Genomic DNA, 14,686 nt, shown 5'->3' with positions numbered 1-14,686 from the left:
CTGCAGCATAAAAGCTCTCATAATTAACAAATCAATCTAGGCAGTGACATTCATTGAGTTCAGTAAGTCACATCCATCTTTCCCAGAGATTCAGCCACTGCAACATTTCTTTATCATCATCTCAAAATGAGAGAGGAAAAAAAATCCTCCCCTCTCCTCCCCTGCACAAAGGCCATAGTTTTCCAGGGGTTGCAAAGGGTTTGAGAGGCCTCTCTGGATACCCTGCGTGCAATCTGGAGCACTCAAGAATACAAAGAAAGTCAATGAGAGTTGCAGGTGCTCAGTACTGCTTGGGAGAGAAAAAAAAACAAACCCTATCACATCCAACTCAGAACAGTCAAATACAGAGGCCCATAATTACACATCCCTGTTGAAAATGTATCCATATAAATCACTGAGAGCTATAAGGAAAAAGGGAGAAAAATGGTTTTATGTAGTTTCAGATCAGGATTTTATAGGATATTTGAATCCAGGATTTAAAAACAAAACAAGGAGCTATGGCCCCCGAGTCAGCCCAAAGCCAGACACAGACACTGAGAACATTTTGCATTGAAAGCTTCACCAGATCTTTTTAGAAAGACAAAAATAAGATTCAGATCCAAACAGAAAAGCACTCCCTTCCTCTTGCCCCCCAAAAAAGAACCTCAACTCTCAGGCTACATTTTTACCAGGTAGAGACAGACTTATTTTTTCCTTAATAATAATAAAAAGAAACAACCCCATTAGCCTTAGTCTAGAGAAAGAGAGGAAGAGCTCTATAAATACCATCATTTTAATTGCAATACTATGTAAGATGGGTTTCTTCTCCTCTTCAGTGGAGCAGAAAGAATTTGATGCCTGGCTACAGCAGGTTTCAGCAATAAAAAGTTAAACTGCTATGTAATCTCCTGCAACACAAGATAAAGTCTAAAAAGGAGGAAAAAACAAAACAAAACAAAAAAAAACCAAGTCCCTTCTGTAATCATGCAATAAAAAAAAAAAAATCTCAGTATCTTACCTGATTTTCTCTTTGAAGATCCATAGTCCCTGAAAAAAAGACAACAACAAATAGACATGGTTAGAGCTGGAAATAGTGGTGAGAAAATGGACGAGTCCCAAATTTCCACCCATAGGCTTAAGGGCTCATTCTGCCCGCTCCCCCCTTTAAAGAGGAGCTCAGGGCTGCAAGGCATTGACAGGCAGGGGCTGGGGCTGGGACAGGTCCTGAGCAGCACCGGCTCATCGGCAGCAGCTGGGCTTCTGCAGCACCGAGGGCTCGGGGAGCATGTGATCACCGAGACAGAGCCAACCATCCTCCGGCAGCAAGGCAGGGGAGAAGGGTGTCATTTTTTCCCCTTTAAATCGAGCTATTAAATGCATGGCTACTGGATTAACCCCTGTCGTTCCCCCGGAGAGGAGAGGGAACGATAACTGCTCGCTGTAGGGGTGCGGCTTCTGTGGGCTGGGCTGGCACTGTGTGCCGTCCCCTCCTCCCATTAATTGGCGCATAACCTCTTGATTCCTTTTGGGCATCTCTGACAAGCACGAGGAGAAAACTAAAAACTAATGTCTCAAACCTATGCCCCTTCTTCTTTCTTCCAGGATGGGAAACGCACCCTGACTTTTCTACAGTGATGTCAGGACCCTCTGCTCCCTACAGAGCAGCTGAAATCTCAGAAAGCTGCTGCAAGAGTGGGCTGAAACTACAGACCACCACTGCAAGAACTGATCTGGGATCAGCAGAAACACTGCAGTGGCTGTGCTTCCCCCTGGAGCTCTGAGCCCCATCCACGGGTAGATGGGGCAGAGGGGCATCACCGTGCAGGAACTGTGCCCACAGCCCCCATACCTGCACCATCTAGGATTTGCTCCCGGTGAGTAATGACTCCTTGGGAGTTTTCTGCACCCAATTTGGATTTTCCAGTTTCTGTTTCAATTAAGGGGTTGTTTTCTCAGCCATGCCTTGTGTCTGATATGAAGATGTTACTGCTCTTGCTTCTTCTGCAGAAGTGATACTATATGTTCAGAAGTAATGCTTACTATGTGGTACCCAAAGCAGAGACCCCACAGAATGCAATCACCAGCCCCAGCTCTGCTCACACCCGCACTCCAGAGCTCCCTGGGACAGTCCCTAGAAGAGAGGCATGGCCATTTTTCCATTCCTAGCCACCCCATGCCTGCCACTTGTACATATCATCCAATTCCCACAGCTAGAAATGGGCTGTTGATGGATGGATAGAGTTAGCAAGCAACCAAAAACAGATAAAGATGTTCCCAGCATCCCACCACATCAAGCCACACTCAGGTGTGGAGAGCACAGTGCAAGAAGATGGTTTGCCTGTGCCCTCACTCCACTCCAGCAGTGACCACCACGGAATGCTCAGAGTTCAGCCCTCTGTCCCAGATGCCCTCCTGCATCTTGCAGCCCAATCTCAAGCTGTTTCTCAGGGCTTGTGTGAGAGGCTGCAGGAAGCTTTTAAATGAGGCCTTTTCTTCTAATCCTAAAGGATGACTCACCCATACAATTTCAAGAAGGCAGAGATTATAAAAGGCAAAAATTTGAAACTGTTTTCATCTTTCCACATGCAGATCATGGGAGGACAAGAAATATTACTCTATAGAGAACTTTTCCATGCTTATCTTTGTTCCTGTCCTATTCCTCATCCAGCTGGCCTCTCTTCCATAGAAAAGCACACAACTTACGGCAGCAAGCTTGCTCTAAAATTGAGTCCCATGAGCCCTGTGGTGGGCAGGCACATCCCACATGGCACCATACTGCTATCATGAAGCACTGTACTCCTTAGGGTGTGACACCACAGTTCTGTTCAGTGGCAAACAGAGGCATAACTGCTCAAGGGAGCCAGGAGCCCAGCGAATCCCTGTTTCTCTTGGCTTACGTATAATGGAAACAAACCTTCATCTTGCTGCCCCACGCTCAGCCAGTGCACACTGCTCCTCCCCTCTGTGTCTTCTCCTGCATATGTATCCTACAGGTTCCTGCACTGCACTCAGGATGTCCCTTTATGTGCCACAGTGTTTTTTCTTCCCTAGTGTCCTCCTCAAAATTTACATGTAGTCCAAAATGAAGGTGGGAACCTCACTTAAGTACTTCGCAAAAAAAGAAATGGCTGCTGTCCCAAACTGACCAAGAAAACTAGATGATGGGAAAAAAATGTATTATACACATTACATTGATGAGGAATCATAAAAAAAGGCTGCTGAACCTGCACCTTCTGGTCTTAGTTTCCAGTCTGAAGCATGGGACCATCCTTCCATAAGAAATTAGATGATCACTACACAATATTTGTTTTCAGTCACCACCACCATCCAACTGCAAAGCTCACTCAAAAAGAAAGCCAACAGCCAACCTGAAGGATGGATTTTCATCTTTCATTCCTTCCCTAGATTTTAAAGTCATATTTTACTATGTTCTGACTTGGGAGTTCCTGAAGTCCATGAACCCCAGGTCTCCCTGACTCTTAGGGTTTTGTACATCCACATTTCAATTATAAAGTCAGGACAAAGCAGTGTCAAATAAAATGGAGCTTCAAGTAAAACCCACATTTCCTCAGTGAATCTCAGAAAGCAAAAACTTGTTTCTACCATCAAGGGTGGGAAAAAATACCACTGCTGAAATAGAAAGCCAATATGCCATAGTAAATAATTTCTCTGGCTGGGTAAAGTACTCCTTGTAAACGCACTCTTTTCTGCTAATTAAGGAAGTCTGGGCTGCTGCTTTGTAATAGCAGCAGCGAGGAGCCCTGCCTGGCTCCATATTTATTTTTATGCCCTATAATTGAGTGATTCATTGATGCCTTTCCTCTCTATAGGTGAATACCTATTTGCCTCACTATTTCCAGAGGAATGTTATTGAGAGGTTGAAGCATCAGATTATGTTCAACACAATAAAGGAAATTCTTTAATGGTTTCTCTTAACTGTAACAACTTTGAATCAGAAATTCTGATCTCCTGTAACATGGGCTGCACCAGGCACCCTGCTAGCCCTTACCTCAGACAAGAAGGCTGGCCTTGCAGGAAGAAAAACCCTTCCAAGCAAAGGTACAAGGTCACTGCAGCTATACAGAGAAGCTCACTTTCCCTTAAGCGCTGGCTCTTTCCTTTTCATTTTCTTTTTATCTTTACACATGCACACATATTTCTATTCTGACTTCTTCATTTCTGTGTGAGAGCAGACACCACCATCCTAATTTCACTTTAAGCTCTATCTACAAGAAAAGTGGTGAAAGCAGCGGGTGGAACTAAGAATAGCACCAGCAGGGCCCTTCTTCATCAGCCAACATCACTCCATTCTTGAACAAATGCCTTTCACAAAAATAGTGCCTTTCTAGCTGTTTTTCTTTTTTTTTTATTAGAATATAGCAATTTTGTCTAAAGTCTTCCCATGGGGTATCACCTTTATTTGACACCGAACCTCATTACTGGCAAGGAAAGCATTTCCCGCTGCTAATGATATTAAAATATCACTGGTGCCAAGTACATCACAAAGGCTGAACACACTCTTCTTGCTTTATTGACAAGGAGAGAGAGGCTGGATCTCCTTTTTCATCGGTGTTACATCAGGATAATGCTACTCATTTGGCTTCTAACAACGAATGTGAAAGGAGGAACATGACTATTGCCACAGAGCTGACTGCCTTGTTGTCACATTAAAATACCCACAGTTGGTCAAGAATTTTGTGAAAGACCAAAATATCTTATATTACATCTCTGAATTTGTTTGCCACTTTCAATGTACTTTAATTGAGGTGGTTATATTAATAACATTATGGAAAAGTTTTTTGGTGCATCCTTTATCTAGGGACTAACTTTGCTGCTATACTCAAAGTTAATGATAAAAACAATGATGTGTGTGTGTTTTAACCTATATAAATATATAGAGATTTATACAAAGAGGCAGTGACACAACTGGAAAGATACTTAATAAATGAGGAGCATCCTGACATATGCTCAATAAAAGCCTAGGAACTGTTTCACATGGAAGAGAAGACTGGCTCAGCACAGGCATGTTTGTAATGGACTGAGTCAGTCCCTTCAGCAGTATTTCTAATTCAGTTTGATTTGCATGTGGCCTGGAGGGTTTCTCCTGCATCCCCAAGGAGATTTGGAACTTTCCATGCAGAAGCCCTCTGCAAGAACCAGAAAAGTTTGCTGAGCAGCACTGTAACAACAGTGGGGCTTCAGTGCTGCAACTCTGTCCTGCATAGCTGCCCCTTTGGAGGTGATGGACTGCTTTGGGAAATCCCTTCCCTGCTACTCCCGGAGCCTACAGGCTCTATTCAAGGCTTTTCCCCTTCAACACGGGACAGCAGACCCAAGCAAGCTTACCCCGTGAGATTCATTCCACTGCAATACATCACCTTGAAGCCCAGGGCCTCTGCATGCAAGCGAGGCTTGGCTTCAATTCATCTAGCAGAGATTTCAGACAAGAGATTCTTGACTGTGAGAGAAAGCAGTGCCTGCAAAGCAGGGGGAGCTGCCAGAGCTCAGGGAGGAGTGCGGCCGGGGGAGCCGCAGACATGTCATCAGGCGAGACAGAAGCTGAAGGGAAAGTAAATCTTCCTGCTGTCCGCTTCTCAGAGTTTGCTGTCCAAAAGAGATGAGACAGTGACAAACTCTGAGTAATAGAGGTTAATCTGTATCCTCTGGAGCGTTTTAATACATAAGTTGAAATATTTCTGTATTTGTTGGCTTTAACTAATTCATGTTTAAATACATCGTAGGCGTTTACGTTCCCATGCTCCTTAATTCCTAAAACTCTCTGGTGGTACAGAGAGAGGTTGTGGTGGAGATATATGACATTTCAAACAAACAACACAGATTATAATTTAATTACCAGTGATTTGCCAGGCAGATTAAAAGCACAGAAATGTTTTAGCAAGAGAGTTCGGATGGCCCTCTGAACATCCATATAGTTTGCAGTCAGTAATGAGGACTGCTGCCTTTCTCGGCAACTGTTTTTCTTAACACTGCTATCAGATTCTGGGACAGTGTTTTCAAAGTAAACCAATGCCAAAATACTTTGCTACTGCTCTTTACACATACTGAAATCTGAGCCTTGAAAATATTCTCGCATCTTGAAATTCCCCTGATTTCACTCAACTGCCCGACTAACACCTTCAGTTCGAGACAAGCCCAGAACCAGGTGTGATCAAGAACCAGTGCTGGCTCCTCGGCTGTTACCAAGCTGGAGGAGCTCCCAGACATACTAACACCATGCAAAGACAGGAGAGATATGGAGAGTGCAGGGTTAACATCCAGATCTATGATACTAAAAGTGCAAAAGTTGAACCACGTGCATTAAGGGATCTCCATTCCCTGAGCTCTGAGTCCCATGTGACACATATTTAAACAAAATTAGCTCTATATGCTATGCATCAGGAACACAAACTCAAGCACACAGAGGCATACAGCTATACATTTTTCTCCTCCAGCACTCTCCAGCAATCATAAAAGCACAGCTGATCTCTTCCCCCAGCCAAATAAACAGATGAAGCCTTTTTTTTTTTTTTTAATCAGAAAATATTCTGTTCATTTCCTGATATAAATCGTTGCATTGTGGAACACTCTCAGACATGAATCTGTCCTTTCTGAGCAGAGGTCAAGCTTTTCAGCCATGTCAGAAAGGCACCCATTGTGGTAGCCCTGAGATTTCAAAATTCCTTGCTGGAGGCAAAAGGGACTTGGGGAGCAAGAAGGAAAACTGTCAACCTGGCTTTGAAAACGAGTGTTTCTTGCTGGCTGGAAGCAGTCTCTGCTTGCTGCTGCTGAGAAGGGTAAGCCAATGTTGTGCAATCAGCTCCTTAAAAGAAAGAAGACACTGCAAAAGAGAGTTCTGCCTTCCTGCCACTTTCCTGTTGTTTCCACGGTGTGGCTGTAGCACTGGCACAGACAACCAGCACAGCTTCATATATTCTATGTTTCTGGTTAGGCTGCAGTGATTTCTCAGCACCATAGAACACCAGCAGCCCAGTTTGGCCCACCAGGACCCAGCTGGAGGTCCTCACTCAGTGCTGCCTTCCAACAACTTCTTTCAAGCCAACAAAACAAAAACCAATCCAAGTTCTCCTTTGGAAACTCTAAGTGTTAACACTGCAAACTCTTCCATATGTGCAGATGAGATCTTCCCTGCCCAGGTAACCTTAGCTTGCACAGGATAGTCATGGTTGGAAGGAGATGGGTACTGCCTTCTCCCCAGCAATACTCCTTGAACAAATCCATGAATTTATATCCCAGAGGGAATGTGCAGGAGACTGAACATTAGCTGACAGAGGACAGCTTGAGCTGTGCCACCAGATTTGAGGTGCCAGGGAGCAGACAGCTCTGAGACACCGCATGGCGGCCTCCCTGTACTTGGAGGGACCTTACAAGGAGGGAGACTGACTTTTTTACATGGTCTAACAGTGACAGAACAAGGGGGAATGGCTTTATGCCAAAAGAGGGGAGATTTAGGCTAGATGTTAGGAAGAAATTTTTTACTCAGAGGGCACTGAGACCCTGGCACAGGCTGAGGCTGCCCACAGAGGCTGTGGGTGCACCATCCCTGCAGACTTTCAAGGACATGTGGGATAGAATCCTGAGCCCTGATTTGGTGGTCGGCAAACCTGCCCAAAGCAGGGGGCTAGAACTGATGCTCTGTGAGGTCCCTCCAACCTAAGCCATTCTATGATTCTGTGTTCTCCATGGATCTTCCAGCCTCTTGCAGACCCACAGTACTCAAGGGGCAGCTTGCTCTTCTTTTGCGTGTATAAAGGGTATAGAAGGAAGAGAGATGGGTTCAAGGCGTCCCACCCATTCCCAAGTGATTGGAAAATGTCACGGATTTGTGTCCCAGGATTCCTCAGTGGTGAAGCTCATCATTTCGCTCCAGTGAGCATCTTCAGTGTTTGGTTTGGGCTGATGAAATGCAGAATTAGTCTAATTTTTCAAAATTACTCTTTACTATGATTAAATTATCCTCCTGGAAGAAGACAGGGGTTTGGAATTGTACATTCAGCATTTCACCAGGCTGTGAGATAGCGAGCACGCTGATCTGACAGCAAAGCCAGGCCACTCTGGCACTGGGGAGAGATGGCTCAATGCAACTTGGAAGCAGTGGGACACTGGGGTAATGAGCTAACTCCATGTGATCCTCCACTGCAAAGTTTTGGTGGCCTTGAAAAAGGCAGCATGGATGTTTAGAGCAGGCTTCTTCCTGGAAAGAAGGATAAAAACAAGATCTTGCCTAAGAGTCACATCCTCATCTGGTTTTGTTTTACCCTGTTTATCTCCTCAGATTGCAAATTTCTCTGCAGGACAGGAAAATGTATTTACCTTAGCAAGAATTCTGGGTTGAGGTGCTCTTCACCTCCTATAAACTGACCTTGGCTGTCCCCTCTGGAGAGGCCTAATTTATCTCTGCCTTCCAATGACCAAGCATGTGTCACTTTATGATGGTCTTTATAGCATAAATGCTGAGTGATAAAAACAAGGCAATAAAAATTAATCACTTTCATGTGCAGCTTTTCTAGCCATGCTCTTCACTTTGGGATTTTGCTATACAAATATACATGTGCATACGACATATATTTAAAAGATGCAACTAATCACGCTTTCAAATTAAGTACTGAATAGCAGAACCATAAATTCACATGTAGCTTACAAACTGGTCAGGCTTATGAGCTCTTACATATATCACACTGAAGTGGCTAAGAGCTTAAGAAGGCAGCACAGGCTCTGAATTTTTATTTCATGTACTCTGAGCAATTCCCCATTTGAGGGTGGGCTGCTCATATTCTATTAGGAGAGCTGGATCCAACCACTAGTTGGCAAACATATGATCCATTGAGGTTCCTAAACTGCAGCCCTAATGACAATTACAAGAGGCTGAGATCCTTTGTGGCAGATTCCCTGTCCCTAAAGGTCAGGCTGGAAGGACCTCTGAGCGCCTGATGGAGCTGTAGGTGTCTCTGTTCCTTGCAGGGGAGTTGGACAAGATGGCATTTAAAGGTCCATTCCAAATCAGGAGAGCTCCTGGAAAAGGAGAGAGGGAAGGAAGGGAAGAGATCTTCAGGCTTCTAGCTCGGGCCCAGATCAAAACTGTCTGAAAAGAACACTGAATTATCACACCAGGAGGAATACTGGGAGCACATTGGTGATGAAGGAGTAGAAAGGGAGAAAAAAAGGCTTCCCCAAGGAACTGTCTGGGGCTTCCTGATCTCCTTGAAAAAGTATGATTTGCCCTCAAATTGGATTAGTCTCCTTAGAGGAAAAGAATAAACAGATGAGGAACCTCCAGTGTAGAAAAGATGCAAATGAGCAGGAATTGCACTAGAAACCTATAAAGCCATGGCTGACCCACAGAGAAGAGAGAAAATATTCTCCCTCCCCAAAAAACCTGCAGAATTAACAAGCCACCAGTTTAAATCAAACAGAAAAACTTCTGCATATGGCACAGATGAATCACGGTGCTCACTGGCATTATATGCTGTAATCACCAAAACTAGGCGTGGGTCCAAAGAGCAATGAGATAAATTCAGGAAGAAATAAATGGTGGCTATTGTGCTCCATGCTCTGGATGCTCTGACCCAAGAAGTCCCACAACCACTGAATGCCAGAATCAGAGAGGATACACAGGGGAAGCTCACTCTGTGTTTTCTTTGTTTCTAGCATTGGCTACGAGCCACTGCTGGAGACAGAAGGCCAGATGGGACCCCAGTCTCACCTAATTGTAGCCTTATCATATATTCTCCTGTAAAAGATCAGACTGGATTAGGATAAATTACATCCCAATCATGCTGCATTACTCAGCACATTAAATTGTCCTTAATCACATACTTTGATGCTCTAGATTCCTGCTTAAATCTGCCCTCTGTGCATATTTCTGTGCCTATTCTGTTGAAACCACTGCCAAATTTCAACTGCACATAACAGGGCTATAATGAAAAGCCAATAAGGCTCTTTGATCCAGCTTTACTAGGACTCATCATGGGGACATCTTCTGCAATGGCAAAATGGTTTCCTCATCCTGTCTCTTTCAGAAATGTTTCAAGAGCCTTTAAAAGCAATTTAATCCTGATTTATGTTAGCTAAGTGATTTTTACTGCACATGTGAATTACAAGAAAAGGGCCCTCATCTCCATTTTTTACACTGCTTAGGAAATCAGTTATAAATGCTGCAGTGCATTCAGCCTCTCTGAGTTCAATGCAGCGGAAACTAGCAATTTGGTTAAATACTTCATCATTTCCAATTCTCCCATATGCCTCATCCAGCATTTGACCGGAGAATTTGACCAGACCAAAAGAATTATTTTTAGTTTTAGTTTTTGGTAAATGGTACTGAGCTTCCTGTCTAAGCTGTTTACATTATTTCTAGAAGATGTGCAATGAAAGAAACATGCAATTCTTTAACAGCAAGCACAAGAAACTTGTCAGTGACTATCTAATAAAATCAAGCATTCATTCAATGACAGTTAGCCACCTCATCACATGTTTAGAGATGAAAGAGATGTACAACTGGTAACCACACAAGCTCCCACAGGAAGTAGTGGAGTGACAGGAACCCAAAAGTATGGTGGCCTGATCTGACCTGCCAGTGGCATCGAGCCAGCCCCAGGCATGGGTTCATCCCAGGGGCAAGTGGCAGAAGAAGGGCAGAAGCCATTGCAAAATGCATGCAGGACAGCCTACAGCATATTGCCAGTGGTGGTAAGTACTACAGGGCTGCTGCTGCTTTGCTTACAGCACTGCTAAGCGAAGAACCACCCCCAAACTGATAAGACCCTGAAGTAAAAGATCTCGAACAAGGACTAGACAGGACTAGAGAGAAATGGCCTCAAGTTGCACCAGGGGAAGTTCAGGCTTGATATTAGGAAAAATTTCTTCTCCAAGAGTGGTGAGGTTTTGGCACAGGCTTTCCACAGAGTTGTAGAGTCATGGTCCCTGGAGGTATTCAAGAAACATGGAGATGTGGCACTGAAGGACAGTTTAGTGGTATGGTAGTGATGGGTTGATGGTTGGACTAGATAATCTCAGTGATATTTCCAACCTTAATGATACTATGATCACCTTAATTTCCCTGTAAGAGGCTGTAGATTGCAAGTGGATCACCACTTTGCTCCCTTTTGCCAGACAAGCAGCAGAAATACAACAAAAAGAGACAAGTACTTTTTCTCCCATTTCTCCACATCTTGGAGGAGCCCTGGGGAGCCACCAGCAGGGCAGAGCAGAAGAACCCCCAACTACTGTAGTCTCACAGCCATGCCAAGGATACAGGGTCATGCAGCCTCCTACCAGATCCCCGCTTTGCTCCCAGCTGCCCCAGAGCTTACGTCACACCATGTTTCTGTCCCCATGATGTGATACCCTGTGTCTTGGTATGGCTGCAGGGAATCCTGCATCCTGGCACAGAGCTGGCACCAGCCCACATGCTGGAGCCTCTTTAGGGAATTCCCACTGCCAATGGCATTTTTGAAATGTTAAAGGCTCTAAATGAGAAAGGCAAGAAATGAGTTGCAAGCATTTCCAGATATGGCCTGGGCCCTGTGATATCTCCAAGTTCCCAAAGGAGAGCATGCCAGATGCTTGGTATTATACAATTTTGCGTTCCCTTCTGGTGTTGTTCTTATGGTGTCTAGCACTTCTGCTTACTCATCTGGCTTTTTAGCAATGTGCTGCTTGGACCTTTCGGTCTTGCTACTCCTGCACCAAGGGAAGAGGGACCTGAAAGATTAAGACAGTAGTGTGCATAGACAGCAGATGGCTGTTGCATCTGTACTTACTTCACACTGCTAAATACCCTATTGCTCTAGATAGTTTTATATCCCCTTTCAGTGGTAGATCTCTCTCCTGACTTTTTAAAGTCATCTGCTGTACGTATGGCCCTACGAATGGTAAGTAATTTTTCCAGGAGAGGCAAAAACGCACTACACATATGGGAAGAGAAGATCAAGCCCACAGTTTGAACTCTACCTTCTTCATCTGGTGACTGTAACCTTGCCTCCCCTCACCACCTTTCGTTCAGTTAGATCAGCAAGATTAAAGCAGCCATTTTCCAAATCTGCTGCAGCAGTATGTCCTCAGTTAAATGTCTTGCAACATCAAATATCTTTCCAGGGTACTAAAATGGAATGTAGTTCCCTATAAGACATCAATTTCATATACCTTGGAATTGTTTTCTGTCTGTTTCTACAAGGCGGCACATGGAAATATCTTTCATGTCATTGTTTTTTTTTAATGTACTTGTCAGGGACATAAATCATAGCATGTAAGATCTGTGAGTTCATGAACTCCGGGAATTTTTTCTAATCAGTGTCCTTTGAACTGAGCTTTTTCAGACACTGTAAGACTCCAAAACATATCTAGTACGTGCATCTCGTAAATTTGCTTGAATGGCAACTACTAAAACCAGACTTGTCTTCCTTGATTACCTACCAGCGTTAGGCGGCCTTACAACATATTCTGGGAGTCTAACACTAAAACATAAAAGAAAAAAGATGTCTCGATCTTGTCTTGCCCAATATAACTGTTCAGATTCATTAAAAGATTTTAAATTAACATCCATGAGCACGCCAGAAAAATAGAGACAACTTCCCAAAGATAAAACCTTTCCAATACTGGGATTACCTTCAAGGTAAAGAACATAACTTATTTCATATATCCAACTTTGATAATAAGTCCGACTCCTTTCTGCCCTTGGGAGTTTAGAGAGCTAAATTAGGAGACATCTGCAAAACGGCATCAAGAGCTTTTCCTGAATACTCCAGCCTTGTATCAGACCTGAGTCTGATACTGAAGGGCCACAAGGATGCTCAGAGGGCTGGAGCACCTCTCCTGAGAAGAAAGGTTGAGAGAGCTGGGCTTGTTCAACTTGAAGAAGAGAAGGCTTCAGAAAGACCTCATTACAACCTTCCAGTTCTTGAAGGAAGCTCATAAGCAGAAGGAGACTGACTGACTGCAGATAGTGACAGTACAAGTGGGAACGGCTTTAAACAAAAAGAAGGAATATTCAGGTTAGATGTTAGGAAGAAATTCTTTACTCAGAGGGAGGTGAGACGCTGACACTGCTGCTGCCCAGAGTGCAGTGGGTGCCCCATTCCTCAAGGTGCCCAAGGCTGGGTTGCGTGGAGCTCTGGGCCCTGATCTGGGGGGGGAGCACAGCCCATGTCAGGGAGATTGGAACTCAATCTTAAAGGTTCCTTCCAACCTAAGCCATTCTACGACTTCTATGGTTTCTTGGTACTGTGGGTATGAAATAATAAAAAAAAAGATCTTGACATCAAGACAGTGTGAGAGATTGTCTCAGTATAAGTGCTTGGTTCATTTGGGGAAGGAAACAAAGGAAAACAGCATCACTATTAAAAGGGCAAATAAAAAACTCATACTGACCTCAAATACATGCCTATTTACTTACACAAAAACACCTCTAATCATGCTGACTGGCTTTCTAAGGTGTCCAGAACTAAATATTAAGTACTTCTGGAAAAAATAAGGGAAGATTATTCTCTTACGGTCATTAAAAAGTACATTGTGCTTTATGTAAATGGTGTCAAGGCACCCCAAATACAGAAGTAACATCACACAGTATGAAACAGTTCAACCTTTGAATAAAGCACAAATTTTGCAGTCCAGTTTATTTATAAATTTGGATGTTGTTCAGACCAGCTCACGTAAAACCAGCCAATTTCTTCTTGTTCCTTTTATGTAACTCCTGCCCAATTCTCAATCCAGACATTAACTTTTAATTCACCTCATACACCTCCAAAGAGGGTGTGTGTGGTATTTTCAATATATTTTTCCACGTTCTAAGTTCATGAAAGTGAAGAGACATAATGAGTGAATTTAATTAGTTCCATCCACTCAGCTGGTTATAGAACACTTCTTAATTTGGCTAAATGAGAAATCAACAGTTCCTTCAAAATGCGCACTGATTCGGGGGTATTTCTGGCCTGGAACATGATGGATCTCTCTGTTTTCTAGGCTTTAGTGCCACTGGTTCATGAATCCTGAAGTGAAGCAACAAATCTTTTGCTCTCAGCTCCCAGTACCAACTCTGAATTCAGTGCTATTTTGAATAACCTCTCTTTGCTGTAAAATACTGTGAGATCCAAACTAGAATCCAGGCACATCAGCCATGAGATGAAGCAGAAGTAATTAAGAATCAGAACATGGAACTGTCGTGCTGCCAATAATCTACTTATTAACAATTTCTTCCCTGCTCATCCTCTGGGACAGAAGCTAATTCCTGCAATGGGGCAGTTCTGTGTTCCACCCACTGCTCCTCCGGCAGCAGCTATCCTGTCCTCCAGGATTTGTACTGGGGTAAATGGCCAAACCCTGCTTGTCCTGCACTGTAGGGTGGAAGGGATCTGCCAGGTCCCCTCTGAAGCATGTCCCAGCTGAACAAATCCTTATCTAACTAGCAATATCATGTGCAACACTGGAAACTCAACTCTGTATTTTATGCAGCTAGAATAAAAATCATTCAATCTCTACAACGCATGCCATCCATTAGTGGAGCCTGGGGAGCTGTGCTGAGAAACTAGCTCATGATTTGATAAAAGCTTTTCCATCTAAATCACCGTCCAGAAGAAACTCAAGTTCTGGAACAGTGAACTCCACGTGCATTAGAGGTCAGGCACACCTCTGATGCTAGTTATTTATCTGCCTTTGTTTTACACTGAGGACTGTGAGGGTTTATGGTAGCTAATCG

At 43.7% G+C, this 14,686-nt stretch overlaps 1 protein-coding gene across 3 annotated transcripts in view; it reads right to left on the bottom strand.

Moving 5' to 3' along the window:
* SH3PXD2A (SH3 and PX domains 2A) overlaps nt 1-14,686 on the bottom strand; it is a 228,968-nt gene that overhangs the window by 83,845 nt on the left and 130,437 nt on the right. For all 3 annotated transcript variants that reach the window (XM_065746041.1, XM_065746044.1, XM_065746043.1), the window contains exon 6: nt 998-1,026. In XM_065746041.1, the coding sequence (XP_065602113.1) occupies nt 998-1,026 (29 nt within the window). The remainder of the gene's footprint in view (nt 1-997; nt 1,027-14,686) is intronic.

Source organism: Cyrtonyx montezumae, unplaced genomic scaffold (genome assembly GCF_038088225.1).
Source record: "Cyrtonyx montezumae isolate F1298 unplaced genomic scaffold, pur_monq_1.0 scaffold_4, whole genome shotgun sequence".
Taxonomy (NCBI): Eukaryota; Metazoa; Chordata; class Aves; order Galliformes; family Odontophoridae; genus Cyrtonyx; species Cyrtonyx montezumae.
This window is presented reverse-complemented; position numbering and strand designations above follow the sequence as displayed.